Source organism: Leptodactylus fuscus, chromosome 2 (genome assembly GCF_031893055.1).
Source record: "Leptodactylus fuscus isolate aLepFus1 chromosome 2, aLepFus1.hap2, whole genome shotgun sequence".
Lineage (NCBI taxonomy): Eukaryota > Metazoa > Chordata > Amphibia > Anura > Leptodactylidae > Leptodactylus > Leptodactylus fuscus.
This window is the reverse complement of record NC_134266.1, coordinates 258,119,902-258,135,652: the sequence shown is the minus strand read 5'-3', so window position 1 is coordinate 258,135,652 and position 15,751 is coordinate 258,119,902. Positions and strand designations below refer to the sequence as shown.

At 44.6% G+C, this 15,751-nt stretch overlaps 1 protein-coding gene across 1 annotated transcript; it reads right to left on the bottom strand.

Moving 5' to 3' along the window:
* Nucleotides 1-248: 248 nt before the first annotated feature.
* On the bottom strand, nucleotides 249-13,580 carry DCUN1D5 (defective in cullin neddylation 1 domain containing 5). The gene is made up of 10 exons (XM_075266084.1): nucleotides 13,491-13,580; nucleotides 10,669-10,730; nucleotides 6,257-6,375; nucleotides 6,082-6,170; nucleotides 4,445-4,515; nucleotides 3,889-3,980; nucleotides 3,160-3,268; nucleotides 2,314-2,418; nucleotides 1,661-1,763; nucleotides 249-326 (listed from the first exon to the last, which is right to left on the bottom strand). Exons 3-10 carry the CDS (start codon nucleotides 6,325-6,327, stop codon nucleotides 268-270), a joined length of 699 nt encoding a protein of 232 aa, XP_075122185.1. The 5' UTR covers nucleotides 6,328-6,375; nucleotides 10,669-10,730; nucleotides 13,491-13,580; the 3' UTR covers nucleotides 249-267.
* Between the last annotated feature and the right edge of the window lie 2,171 nt (nucleotides 13,581-15,751).

Here is a 15,751-nt window from a genome sequence, read left to right as displayed (position 1 = left end):
GGCTTCGTTGTCACCCGGAAAGGTTTGACATCTGGCTGGTAGGGACCATGACAAAGCTTCATGTGGATTAAGACAAGTGTAAGGACAAGTCTGACGCCGGCTCTTCCTGATTCCAAGTGTAACAAGAAAACTTCAGTTCCGTTAAAAACCAAAAAAAAGAAAAAAGTCGAAGGCTTCAGTAAAGATGAACGTATTCTTCAAACACTTTGTGTTAAGAGCATCCGAAAGTTTGTTTTCTCCCCCATCCCCCCCCCAGAATATATTTTGCTATAATGATGTCTGACGGACCTTATGCCATTCGACAAATTCATCCAGGAGGACGGGCCCTGCAGAGAGATGCAAGTGTCAAAATTATTAGTAGGAATGGAATAGACAACAGATAAGGTTAAAAAGGGGATAGGTCAGGTCCCAACGCCTCCCAAACCAATAATGATGCTATATGGGGGCCTTTACTAGGAGCAGCACATACCCTTTATTGGCACAAATCAGGTGCAAGTGCAACAGGGACGGGACTCACATGGCCTATAAATAGGGTCAATTCCTGAGCATTTGCAGCTTTTAGCCTCTGCTTCTTTCTGGCACGTCAGGCCCCGCCTCCAGTGCACTTGCAGGTTGATTTGCATATACATAAAAAGAGGATTCTCTGTGCATTGCTTCGTTAATACGTTTCTGCTTCTATTCAAGGTCCATACAAGGCACGAGTGAGGATTTGGACCTGACAGACTTGTTCATACAACCACATTGTGACTTTTGTGCATGAGGCTACACATGGTATTCATTATAATAGATGCAAAGTCCTTGTTGCTGATGCGGTCACCCATATATAGCACCTGTACCTAAGTCTAGGCTTTTGTAACCTTATACACCCTCAACCCTTTTCCTGGATGGATCAGTGCCAGTGACCACTGAATCCAACCAGACAGAGAGCAATAGCTCACGTTAGGTTCACACTAGCGTCAGCCTATCTGTTCCTTCTGGCCCCATTGACTACAATGGAGTCCATTGCAGAACTTTTTTTTGTTTCGGGTTGTGAAGGAGTCTCCAGCGCAGATGTGAACTTAGTCTTAGGCCTATGCACACGACAGTCCGTGTGCTCAAAGTGTTTTTCAGGGCTAGTACATTGTCCATTCATTTCCATTGCTCCCTTACACATGAACAAAACAGCCCTTATATCTGTCAGCTTTGCAGACTGTGCTCACTGGTCCCAATGAAGCATGGATGGCATACAGATAACATTTGTGTGTCATCCGTGCTGTTCAATCATGCACAAGGTTGTGAACATGCCATAGACTTTCAAGGCAGATGCTGGTGACCCGTCTACAGAAATCCAGAGGGACACAGAATCAGAGGAACTATATTGCACATAGTGAATTACAGGGTCACTAACTCAGTACCGCGTTTCCCCGAAAATATGACAGTGTCTTATATTAAATTCTCGTCCTAAATATAGGTCATGTCTTATTCTCGGGGGGGGGGGGGGGGGGGGGGGGGTGTCTTGTGGAGCAGGGGACAACCCACTCTATAAGACATGCAGGGAAACACGGTATCATTACAAGTGATGGATCTATAATATTGTTGAGCTCTCTCTGTAGATCAATTTACATTTTCAATTGGATCACTGCCTATAAATCCAGGTATTGTGAACTCCAGAAATACTCACAGGCCCCGTCTTCATCATAGTTACTAAGATCGGCGTTGACAGTGCGGCTGAATTCTAACACGTTGTACCACTGGTCTTTGTTCATTACTCTGTATTTTGATTGCTGTTGAATACAGAAGAAGAAAAGTGGTGATGTAGTTCATGAGAAAACGTTCACATGGGTCATCAGCAGATATAAACCAACATTTTAAGGTGTTTTTTTGGCCAGGGGGGCAGTTTTTGGTATTGATGTCCTTGCCTCATAACAGTCAGTATAAGATCGGTGGCAGTGCGACAACAGGACTCAATCAATGGACTGGACTGGACTCAATGGTCGATCAGCTTTTGTAGGCAGTTCTAGGAGGTTATGTCCACTGTATAGCAGCCATGCTGGGGTTGGAGTGTGGGGTGTTCCAGATTTATGATACTGATGATAGACTGGGGCAGATATATTAAGACTGACATTTCATACCCCGGTCTTAGTGAAGGCTACGACTGATATATATATATAAAGAGGCTGCGACCTGTACATAGATCAGGGACACTCCTGTGCAACAGAACAGAGGTCTACGCCAGTGAGGAACTGGTACAGATTTCCATTGTAACTGGCAACAGAAAACTGGTGTGGGCAGGGCGCTGTTGCAAATTTTGGTTCAACTGGTTGTCTCTCTTACCTCTAGATACTGATAGAATACAGAAAACAATGGCCACGTCCTTCCTAGTAGAAGTGCCAACATGGATTTTGCCGTATCAATGTCCAGACTCCTCTGGTCTTTATCCTACAATAATGCATAAAATTATTACATAATTCTATAAAATGTAACGATTACACAACAAAAAGTTACACGTAATAAATTATATAGTAAGCAACCGAAAATATAGTTGCATATAGAGCGATCTTAAGACATTCTAGTATAGAAGAGGTGTTGTTCGAGGTGGGCGCCGATTTGGCTGTGGAATACACTATAACTGACACCAAGTGCCTTCTGTGATGTACTCGTCTCTATGAGGGGCTTCTGATCCATTCTAAGGACACAGAGTAGCATAGAACCTGCTCTATATTCACCGGAACAGAATGGATCCGCGGACATCCCCTGAGCTTGAACACTGCATGTGCATTAGGTGTCATCCTATAAAGGTTTTTTCCATTTTTTACCTGCTTAGACGTCTTAACTAGAGAAGGGTCCTCTGTGTCAGGCCCTGTTCACATCTGCGTACGGGAGTCCGCTAGGGGATGAACGGAAACCTATCCGCATAAAAAAAAAGCGGGAAACCTGTGGACTCCGTAGACTATAATAGGGTCCGTGTGGTTTCCGCACAAGAAATGCAGAGAGAAAAGTGCTGCTTGCAGGATTTTTCTCTCTCTATATTTCATGTGGATAGGGGAACAGAATGACCTGATAGCAGATGTGAACCGGGCCTTACATAAAGGCTATATAATAGTAAATATGGATGTATGACTACTATACTGGTCTCACAGAGGCTCGGCCACTGTGGGGAGGGATGATGCATGTACTTACCCTAGCAAAATCAAAAGCATATCTGTAAATATTCTTAAAGGCAGTGTTATCGTTCAGTTGAGCGCGGAGATAATCAAATTTACCCTGTAACTTCTCTGTGCAGTCACATCTTAAACACAAGCATGGAAAGCAGGTTAACATGAGAGCAGAATCACAGAACAGAGGATATATCGGAGTTCGGGCACCGGTCACCATTCACTCCTAACTACTTAGAAAAGCCTTAGGCCGGTTTCTTGCAGTCCGTGTGCCAGCCGCGTGACCCAGCTCATATGAATGGAACTCTCAGTATCAGTCATCTACCATGCTTGGTGTCCCTGTGGGACTAATGTCCTATATTACTAGTCCCATATATACACTGCTAGCATTACAGATGCCCGGGAGTCCTGCTCATATGAACCGTGGTCAGGTTTACAATGCCGCTGCCACACAGACCACATTTCGTATTTAGAAAAACAACACCATGAGTGATATTGTGGCCCAGCCCCACACATAAATAGAGCTGAGTTGCAATATTAGAGGCAACCTATAGACCCACATGGTGCGATTTTCTAACCCTAGACCAGCCCTTTAACTCCTGACAACTTATGAAGTATTCCTCCAGGACAGATCTTGAATAGGAAAATTCTTGTCTATATTAAAAACACTTTTCACAGCAGATTTTCCCATTGTGGTGTCCCGTAGGCAATGGCCTTCTAGCCAGTCTTATTATACACAGTAATAGGCACTTACTGTATTGAGGTCATTCCTTTTAACCATTCTTCCTTCGTGAAAAAGCCCATGTTTTCTGCTTCTAGTTTCCAAGCCAGAACCAACATGATTATCTGATGAGAACAATGAGAAAATATTAGAAATTTAAAAAATAAATAAATAAATCTGATTTTTACAAATGGTGACCAAAGTCATTTTTAAGAACATCAGGATAAAAGTTCTACATTCTAGATTCCTGTACAATAAGGCTACTCTGTTATAACAGGGAACCTCAATCACAACCCCCACGGACCTGGATCAGGCAGCCAATTTGCTAAAATCTGCTAAGTGGGAGAAAACACTTAAGGAAACTGACTTAGATTTTCTTAACACTTTTCAGTCCAAACATACAGGTGTTGAGTAGGGGGTTGCCCAAGGGTCATGCTGTATCGTCCGCTGGAAGGCCTATAAACAAAAATCAGTGACCGGTATCTGCCCTGGCCTGGTGGGACATTGAAGAGGTCAGTATGGTTTGTGTTTGGTCATAGGAGGAGGTGGTAGACTCCCTTTAGTATACAAACCACCACACTAAACTTACATTTTCTGGTTCAACACCTATGTCTTCGCAAAATTTTTCCATAGCTTCTGGACCAACAATCTCATCTGGACCTGTTCAAGAGAAGAAACATTTGTGGATCACAAAAGCATTTATAACTAGAGATTGTGACCAGCAGGGTGTGGATCTGCAAGGCCTATGTGAGGTCTATGAATACATGCACCTCACACAGGAGAGTAGAAACAAAGCTGCACAAGGCTCCGATGTACACTTCTGCCCCTCTGATTTAGGTACTGATGAGAAACAGACCCCTAGGGATCAAAACTTCTGGCAGATTAAAAGCTTGTAAAAACTAAAGTCATTTATACTCCCCTTCCCTCAACTCTATTGGACGTCCTCGCAGCGTGCGCACTCCGACGTCATGGGCCACCAGTGTGCACATGGGAACACCGACTGTCATGAACAGACCCTAAAGTATAACAATGCCACTTTCACATAACTTCAGCTGTGCTTGCTTTAGAGCTAGAAGTTTATAAAGATAAGTTCCCAGGAGTCCTGACAGTATTCTACACTATGTATTATAGATAGGTTCCTAGGAGCCCTGACAGTGTTCTACACTATGTTTTATAGATAGGTTCCTAGGAGCCCTGATATTGTTCTTCACTATGTTTTATAGATAGGTTCCTAGAAGCCCTGACAGTGTCATACACTATGTTTTATAGATAGGTTCCTAGGAGCCCTGACAGTATATACACTATGTTTTATAGATAGGTTCCTAGGAGCCCTGACAGTGTCCTACACTATGTTTTATAGATAGGTTCCTAGGAGCCCTGACAGTGTACTACACTATGTTTTATACATAGGTTCCTAGGAGCCCTGACAGTATATACACTATGTTTTATAGATAGGTTCCTAGGAGCCCTGACAGTGTTCTACACTATGGTTTATAGATAGGTTCCTAGGAGCCCTGACAGTGTACTACACTATGTTTTATAGATAGGTTCCTAGGAGCCCTGACAGTATATACACTATGTTTTATAGATAGGTTCCTAGGAGCCCTGACAGTGTCCTACACTATGTTTTATAGATAGGTTCCTAGGAGCCCTGACCGTGTTATGTCTTATTCAACTCAAAATGAATCTCTGTCCTAAACCCAAATCTAAACAAATCAGAGATTCACCCATCTCTAACACACATGACCACTGTTCGCCTCAGCGGTGATGCCATGTATGGCGCAAGGCTATTGAGGAGGATTGGATGCACTGGCTATGTATATATTTGTCACATGACCAATGTAACAAAAACTGTGACCTTGCGTGAACCCTAGAGCGGTGATAATTAAACCAAAAAGCCCATCAAGACAATAATAGTGCCATCGAGGCACCTTTAATAGGAACCAAAACATATTTTTGTGGCCACAGATCAACAAAGAAATGCAGAAATCATCTTTCTATATTTAGACAAACCAGCCTGCAAGTGCACTGGGGGTGGGGCCTCATCTGACCGCTTCGTCTACAAACAGGCACAAATGTTCAGGTCTCCTCTGGCCCTACATCACCCCTCGAGCAGTGATAGTCATGTTAAGGCAAAGGCTGAAATTGTCAATCTGCCCGCCATGCACTTGCATCTTCTGTCAATATGGCGGCCACATGGTTACTGTACAGTCTTACCGTACTGACCTGCATATTCATTAAACCAAGCCAGACACTTCTTACTGGAGAACAGATCCTCACTTATGACTCTGTTTGGGGTCTGTGTCCTGCAATAACTGAGAAAAAACACAGTACATTGTGAATACAATCCCGAAGAGAGCCAAGAAGCAATGGCGGCTGCAGAGTACGGCCCTGCTAGTACCTAGTGATTCTACATTTCTTCAGGTTCACTTCATCAGAAGCAGGGGTTTTTCTCTTTTTCTTCACAGGCATATTCCCACAAGATGATGAATGAAGTATAATGAAATACAGTCAGGACGTCTGCAAAAAAATAAAAGGGAGAAGACAACATTAATAGTGACCTCACACCCCTGAGCTTAAAAATAACATACAAGGCAGAAGTGCATTTTGCAACGGATTTTTCGTTGCTCCTTCGTTGCTCAGCTCAATTAAGATAAAGCTGAGATCTGAGACTACAGCTATGTTACAGCGTCTACAAGGAGTCTTAGGTAGTCTGAGACATCCCCTGCCTCATCATTGGTTTAGGCTGCTGTTTTTTGCATTCCCCTGTGGCTCTGCCTTCTCATCCCCTCACTATGGAGGAGCTACCCCAGTAAAAGGGTGATCCCATTACAGGTTTAGCATGGTAGCCTTGCAGCGCTGGAGTCCTAGATTCAAATCCAGCCAAGGACAGCATCTGCAAGGAGTTTGTATGTTCTCCCAGTGTTTGGGTGGGTTTCCTTCGGGTACTACCACACTCCAAAGACATACTGATAGGGATTGTAGATTGTGAGCCCAATAAGGGACAGTGTTGAGACTATCTGTAAAGCGCTGCGGAATATGTAAAATAAATAATTAGAGCCACAGAGAAAGCGAATGCTTTAACACTATTTGGGTCAAATCTCAGGTTTCTGTTTCAGATTTTGGGCTATGTGATTGGAACCAGCACTTGAGACGCTCTGCCTTCTTCCTCTTTGCCCGTGTTCCCTGTATAGTGAAGGTTGACGTTACTATTACAATGATCTATATAGCCAGCCCCATAGTACAAGTAGATATTAGGGAGCACGGGAGAGGAGAAAGGTGCTAGATCTGATCACGTGACCTGGGGTTAGAAACAGTAGAGAAACTCAAGGTTCAAAAAAACAGACCTATAGAGAAAGTAATGGTTAAACACTCCCTGGATACCCCCATGAAATTGTTACCTCTCATTAAATTTATTTTAGGCCTTGTTCACACGGGGCACGGAACCGCGTATTTTGGTCCAGATTATGATGCGGGAAGCCACGTCACAAAAGGGCCAAAATGCGCCTGCCGCGGCTTCCCGCTCAGGAGTAGGCCCAAATGAATGGGCCTAGTCTGGAGGGCGCTGTCACAAGGTGGACGCCGGGGCCGACTCATCCGCAGAATCCGCCTGAAGAAAGGACAGCTCAGCTCATTTCTTTTTTCCATGAGCCGGAACATACCACTCACAGAAAAAAGGAAGCTAGCAGTCTCCATAGACCTCTATTGTGAGGGGGCGGATTCTGAGGTGGATTCAGCGTCAAAATCCGACCTCTCTTGCCCCATGTGAATGAGCCCTTAGTTCTTCTGGCGGATTTTTCATGATGGACTTGGGAGTTCCAGCATGGCCTGATCCCCAGGTCACGTGATCGGAACCAGCCCACGACCCCTGGGTCAATCTGCCCCCTTCCCCCTCTCGATCCCACATGTAATATCTGTGCTATTGGGGCTGGCTAACTACAGTAAAATGAGCCTGAGGAAGGAGAGGGGGTGGACCGGGGGTCGTGATGAGGCCAGAACCCCCAAGTCCATCATCATCATTATCCACTGGATCAGGTAAGTGAATTTAACCTCCCCACACAACCCCTTTAATGTAAATTTACCTCCCCACACAACTCCTTTAATATAAATTTACCTCCCCACACAACTCCTCTAAGGTCTTCTAATATAACTAAGGCAGCTAATAATTTACTAGAGATTACATGCAGAGCTTTCTGTGCAAGGTTATACAGGGTCTGAGGACGCCTATCTGAACAGGGGCCTAAAACAGGGCCAGAAAGAATTCAGGTTTTACTTTTAGCAAAATGTAAAAAATGACAAGAGGCCGATCTGCAGAGTCTTGGCTATATCTAGGTGTCAGTGCTCCCAGCAGTATATATACAAGGTTATTCTTCATTAAAGCTGTGTCAACATCACTTCCCCTCAGGAAGTAAACACAAGTGGACATGACGGGACGCCCGGCTGCTAGAAAATAACACAGATTTTATTTTTTTTCTATCGGGCCAGCAAGGGGTGGGGTGAGTTGGTTGCACAATCGTCCAGTGTACAAGCTAAAAAAAAAATGTTCCCTGCACTTATGACATGGACTATTATACAGAAGACTGTACAGGTTACATACCTATTCTGTAGTCCTCAGCCCTCTGCCGCCCCCTACCCACAAGACCAAAACCAGCTTCTGGCTCTATTCTTAGTGTTAGTTCTCACACCAGTGGCTGATGGAGCAGCTGATCAGCGGGGGTGCTACGTATCAGACCTCCACCTATTTGACATGCATGCCCCCTTTAAGAACCAAGAAAACTTTAGTTGTGGATTTACCTCTTCCTATTTTGTCAGCCATAACTTAGCCATTTTAAGGGCCACTTCTTGCAGGCATCATTTTCGGGGACACATAGGGTAGTATTTTTATTGACTTTACATTTTGTGCACATCAGCTGATAGAGTAATTCTGGCTGCAGGCATATATTAAGGGGATATACAGGGGAATGGTTGCGGTGTATCTTGCCACATGGGCCTTTTCAGTGCCCAATATCGAGGGACTGGTGCTTTCAACCAATAGTGGAGGGGGTCATCTGTCAATCGCAATCACCCTCATTACATAGGGCACAGGTAAGGTGAGTAACTATGTAAATCTAGGTTGAGGGGATATTGTCACTCCATAGGGAGAGAACCACCATTTAGGTGTGTGGAGTCTTATTGAGCCATGAGCGCTCCACTGCAAAGGAACATGGGAAGAATATGCAAATCTGACTTCCATGATGTAATTAGGAAGCCAGTGCCTCAAGTATGCACACCAATAGAGGGCGCTCACTGAGGATGTGCAAGTGAGAAGGTCGGAATGATGTTAAAGGGAGCGCCCTCTATTGGTTTGTTTGACTGAGACTCTGTCTTCCTAATTACATCATGGAAGATAGAATTGCACATTCTCAGTCAGCGCCCTCTATTGGTGTGCATTCTTGAGGCACTGACATCCTAATTACATCATGGAAGTCAGATTTGCATTTTCTTCCTATGTAAATCTATTATATTCCATTCTTATGGCCTAAAACCCCAGGCATAGATGAAGACTGACGTGCCTATAATTTATGACCGCTGTGTATAACGGGACACTGACAACTCCTCCTTCACTCCCTGTATATACAGCACTTGGCTGGTGTAGCATACAGTATCTAAACTACTATAACAAATGGGTATAGAAGACACGGTCTGACTCCAGCCTTGTAGGGACTGAAGACAGACGCTGCTAATGAAGAACACCGACTCCTTCCACCATCTGCCGCGTTCTGAAGAGCAACAGACAGTTTCCATTTCTAGGGCCAAGTGATAAAATAATGAGCAGAACATACGAGAGGAGACATATCACCATCATATATGTGATACGTAGGATTCCTGCCAAGTCCATCAACACGTGACTATGCAATGTATGTAAATCCATACATATGTTATTATCAAAAACTTCCCCGCCTCTCATATCGGAAGCCCATACATACATATGCAGCGAGGTCTGTGCTCTGGGTGACAGCTGCAATAGGGGAGCGTCACTAGAGGATGACATACAGGAAGGAATGGGGTAAAGCTCACGCCCCTGGAGACCAAGGAGTCACCGTTGCAATTTCTGCCTAAAATCGGCAAACCTAAAAGTCCTGCACTCAGATTTGTTTTTTTATTCACCGCTTTCAGTTTTATGGTCAATGGGCTCCATCAGTCTCAGGGGGCAGTGACACAATGTAACGGGGCACTGATTCTTGCACGATACCTCACGTTATGGGAGGCTTTTTAACCCATGGATTTCAATGTGTTATGCGCGTTACACGGAACCCATCTAAGTCAATGGGATTCTGTTTTGCAGCGCTGATCCTTACACGAGTTATTGTGCAAGAATCAGTGTCGCATTACATCATGTGAATGCACCCTTAGCATGTAACCGAAAGGTGAGAGGTCCGCATTTTCGTTGTTCTGGTCTTCTGACCCAATGCGAACTTATCATTAGCTGACTGTGCCCCAATCTACACAGCAAAGTTCCAGGAGATGGCATATCCTACGGATACAGCCAGAACTACTGAGATACAGAAACTTCTGTCTTGGTTAGGCTTTAATTTTATTTCTGATTTTCCATTGCAGGATTATTTCTTACATTTTTAGTTTATGTTTCCTATTCGATGGATCTGGTCTGTCGGATGCAGTATTAATGCTTTTTTCTCCCTTTTTTGTATTAAGGAAAGGGGTGGATTTGAAACAAAAATGAAGGCATAGTGATTATGGTTGTGCCACACGGAGCAGAACTAAAAGTCCGTCAACAAGAATTATACATGGAAGTGACTACTTGCATATTCTCACCTGACGTGTAGTCTTGCACGCTTTTTAAACCGGTGACTTCTCTTCAATTCAGCTGTACGGTTCTGAAATGTAAAGAAGCAATAAAAGGGTTAAACCTTCTAAAATGCTTCTACCTCCGACGCCGGGTTCACACCAGTGTTCGGTCTCCGTACTTAGGTATATGTCTTCCTGTCAGATCGGGTCTGGATGTGAGCGCTTTGCTGCCTCTGGCACTGGACTGCTTGACCGTGTGAATGGTATTATGAAGTCTGAAGACGACCAACACATTGTGCAGCATAATGTAGGGCCCAGTGTGAGAAAGCTGGGTCTCCCTCAGAGGTCAGGGGTCTTCCAGCAGGACAATGATCCAAAACACACTTCAGGTCAGCACTAGAAAATGGTGGTGAGAGAAAGCCCTGGAGACTTGTAAAGTGGCAGCAATGAGCCCAGCCCTGAATCCCATAGAACACCTGTGGGGGAGGGGGAGAGATCTCTTGGTGGCAGTTTGGAGAAGGCCCCCTTCACATCTCAGGGGGGACCTGGAGCAGTTTGCCAAAGAAGAATGGTCTAAGATTCCAGCAGAGCCTTGTAAGAAACTCATTGCTGGTTACTGGAAGCGGTTGTGCGCAGTTATTGTGTCTAAAGGTTGTGCTACCAAGTATTAGGCTGAGGGCGCCAATACTTCTGTCCGCACCAGTTTTGGAGTTTTGTGTAAAATGATCAATGATTTAACTTTTTTTTTTTCATTCTCTTTTGTGTTTTTTCATTGCAAGCAAAATAAATGAAGATATTACCAAAGAGTTTGTGCTTGTAATCATTGTCTGGAAGAACACGAGTATTACCTGACAGAATTGCAGGGGTGCCAATACTTTTGGCCAACACTTAACCTGCATGTCTCATGTGGGCAGCATGAATGGTAAAGGTGCTGAGAGTCTGATATCGATGACCTCTGCTTAGAACGGGCCATTCATTTGTTCACCCTGGAAATCCTCCAGTTTAGTGATTATCTCTCTTATGCCGACATAGTTTTCATGGTAACCGACTATAGACAGACCTGTGAGGTCCGCAGTCACATTCCAGAGCCATAGGTTCATGTTAAGAGACGACATACAGTACAAACAGGGGTAAAACGTGCCATGTGCATCCAAATGTATACATATAAGTCTAGGGGTACAGTTAGTGACATCTCCTTCAGCCAATGGCAGTGAGACACAGGAGGACAGAGACCGAAATAAATGAAATAATCGATGTGAGCAAGTTCAGATTAATTGGATTATTTTGTGATTAATTGCCCGGCCTTATTATATAGTAAAAAAATGTTTTTTTCCAAATAATTTTTATTGTTTTTTGTTGTCTTCTGTGATAAGCTATCACAGTGCAACAATTTAACCGATCGTAGAAGTTTGGGCTAACTCCGCTACATCTGTATGTGTCTGATATCTATACAACCAGTGGAGGGGTATACACACACATATGTGGGGACTGGACAATTAGGGCCTACATCAAAATCTCGATTCATTCAATATTTAACCTCGATTAATGAAGGATTATTTTAGGACACTCCCCTATTCACATGCCACGCCCCCTGTCACAATACTGACAGGTTTTGCTTATTTATACATAACCTGTTTGGAACGGATAGTGTACAGTTAGTGACATGTCCTTTAACCAATGGCGGTACGGCAAGGACACAAAATAATCAATGTTAGCAAGTTCACAACGATTAATTGATCTGACTTAGGCCCGGTTCACATCTGTGTTCGGGTTTCTGGGACCCCCCCGAACAGAAACCTATATGCATTAAAAAGCAGTTACCTACAGGAAACCAGTGGACCCCATAGACTGTAATGGGGTCCGTGTGGTTTCCACACAAAAAATGCGGACAGAAAAGTGCCGTTTGCCGGACTTTTCTCTCCGCATGTTTCATGCAGAAACTGAGCGGACCCCATTATAGTCTATGGGATCCACTGGTTACCTAGGTACCCGCTTCTTAATGCATATAGGTTTCTGCTGGGGGGGGGGGGGGGGGAACACTCCCCGAACGCAGATGTAAATAGGGCCTTAGTGTTTCAGTTATTTTTCAATTAATTGCTCAGCCCTAGTTTATAGCATTACACATATCCGTATATTCACATATTGTAAATACATGGTATATAGGGATATAAATGCTTGTATAGCTATACAACCACATACCCTCCGTTTATAAAGCGCTGTGTAATATGCTGTTGGAGGCAACGCAACATAAAATTATTATTAGAAATAGAATATGTTAGGACATGTCTGAAGAAGACCTTTCATGTCCTCAGGTACACGCAATATATATATATCTGTATTCTGAGTTAACTGAACAGTATATATATATATATATATATATATATATATATATATGTATTCTCACAATATTTTTGTGTTCTTCTATATTCTCAGAGTAAACTGAAGCTTATATAGATTTATACAAGTCTGTAGTGTCTCATATATATATATATATATATATATATATATATATATATATATATGTCTATATCCTCATAGAGTACAGAGAAGTGTATAGATCTATATATGTCTGTATAGCTACACATAGTATACAGGTATATGGTCTAGGAGTATATAGAGCAGCTGTATAACTGTGCTCAGTATAGAGCTATAGTGTACTATATATAAGCAGTACATATGGATGACAGTGTATGTAGCTGTGGATCAGTCCATGTTCTATCCCGGGGTGGGGGAGGGCTGTAATGATCCTCTGTATATCGCCCCCGGGAGGTGCAGCCATACCCCCGGTCCCTCCAGCAGTGTGCCCCAGCCTCAGCCTCCCCTCCCCGGCTCTCCCCCGCTATTGTTACCTCTCAGCTCCGGGTCGTGCTGCAGCCCAGGCGGGAGCGCACTGATTCACTGGCCGGCCGTGTAATGAGAACGTCGCGGCGCTGATGACGTCACGCAGAGCGCCGGCCCTATCAGGCCCGCACAGAAGCACGGGGGCTGAGTGTGGTCACCGCACTGTCTCCTCCCAGCGGCCTCACATTGTATGACTGGAATGGTGCGGCTCTGTGGCTGCAGGCTACTCACATAGGAAGCTTTCTGTAGCCTCCAGATGTCACTCAATAGGACTAAAGCAGAATTAAAAGAAATGTCCACAATAATATAGAAACAACAACAAGCTCATTCTAGATGGCTATGAGATGACTTCATTTTGAGGGCTGTACGACAGCCGACACATCCTAAGCCGTAGAGGTCTGCTGAACCAAAGTTACATCATATTAGACCCTTTTAGTTATTTAAAGGGATTGTCCATAAACTACTCAACTTAATACTGGGCATGGACGGACGCAGCCGCTTGATTTGGGGTATAACAGTCCATGGAGTCTCGTCTTCCTCTTGTTTGGTGACCGCTATATGGGGAGGTGGGGTGGGGCGGTTGGTTTGGGGTATATCAGTCCGTGGAGTCTTATCTTCCTCTTGTTTGGTGACAGCTGGACACGTATTGGGCAGCAATCTCCACAGTGGCCTCTTCCACTCCCAGTAGGATGTAGAGTTTCCTCTTCTCGTCTGCAGATATGAAGTCTGGGATGTGGGCAGAGAGTCTTTGGTAGTAGACGGCCCTCACAGCTGAGTATTTGGTACAGTGTAGCAGGAAGTGGGTCTCGTCTTCTAGGGCCCCCTGGTCACAGTGCTGGCACAGTCTGTTCTCCCGTGGCTTGTACGTCTGCCTGTGTCGCCCCGTCTCTATCTCTATCTCAGTCTGTACTGGCTCAGGGTCTGTCTGTGTTTGGGGTGGCGTATTCTCTCCAGGTAGGTGGCCATGGTGTAGTCTCTTTGTAGGGATTGGTACACGGTGAGTTTCTTGGAGTTATTTAGTTGCCTGACACTGTATGCCCACACATTATAATGTCCCCCTCCAGTTGCCCTCACAGTTTAATACAGTACCACCCTACAGTATATATAGTCTTTTCCTGGCACCTCCACAGGATATATAGTCCCTTCCTTACCCAATTCCCCTTCTGTCTCTGCTCTTGAAGGCTTCAGGGTATAGCAGGTGTGATGTAATTGATGTCACTACATGCGCCTACTGCTCCCAAGACACCAGGAACGAGCAGCAGGGGCCAGGTGCGTCACCTTTGTATTGAATTCATCTGCTTCCACTGAGCGCAGATGAGTTGAAGTCAGGACATACCGCCTGCTGACTGGGACAGGACCTGTTATCTGGGACAGTCCCACTGAATCCAAGACAATTGAGAGGTCTGTTACGCTAGGTTCACACCTGCATTCAGGGACTCCGTTCTATGGTTTCCGTCTTCTGCATGCCAGAAGACGGAAACCACAGACCGGGTCCGGCCGTGAGCGGCGGTAAGTGTTTTATGCTATCCGCCGCGAAACCAGTTTTTTTTTATCCAGACACAGAGTACTACATGTCCGACTCTGTGTCCGGATTATAAAACCCGGTTTCGCGGCGGAGAGCCTAAAACGCTCACCGCCGCTCACGGCCGGACAGCTTTCTCACCCATTCAAATGAAAGTCTCCTGCAGGTTTCCGTCTCCTGCTCTGTTTTATGCAGGAAACGGAAACCTGAAGTACGGAGTGCCGGCACAGATGTGAACGAGCCCTTAAAGAGGTTTACAAGGACTATGATATTGATGGCCTATCCTAAGGGTATGTCATCAATATCAGATCAGTGGGTGTACAACACCAGGCACCATCACCAATCAGATGAATGAAGCAATCACAATGCTTGACTGGGCTCCACTTCCACTTCACAGACTGGTGATGCCATATGCGTTGGTCACATGCCCTGTTTGCAGCTCAGTCCCATTTATGTGAATTACGGTGAGCTACAATTCCCAGCACAGCGACTATACAGTGCTGGGCGAGCAATGAATAGGCCATAGCACTCATGTAAACATTACAGCTGAACTGACCCCGATGATATGGTTCCCAGTCATCTTCAAAGGGAACCTGTCAGGTCTGATGGAACACCAAACTGTCCACAGCTCATTTTGGATCAGTAGTTTATTGTTCCACAGTCCTATTCAAACTCTGTGTCTGCAATAAAAAAAATACCTTTTTATTTACTTAGATGAGTCTCACAGGACTGATCTCTGGTTCTCCT

Excerpts from the sequence above, each read along its gene's own strand:
- DCUN1D5 (XM_075266084.1), bottom strand. The coding sequence starts at position 6,327 with ATGCCTGTGAAGAAAAAGAGAAAAACCCCTGCTTCTGATGAAGTGAAC. Across the intron at positions 1,764-2,313 it reads TATTCTATCAGTATCTAGAG|CAATCAAAATACAGAGTAAT; the intron begins GTAAGAGAGACA and ends TGTATTCAACAG. Across the intron at positions 327-1,660 it reads CTATGATGAAGACGGGGCCT|GGCCCGTCCTCCTGGATGAA; the intron begins GTGAGTATTTCT and ends ATCTCTCTGCAG.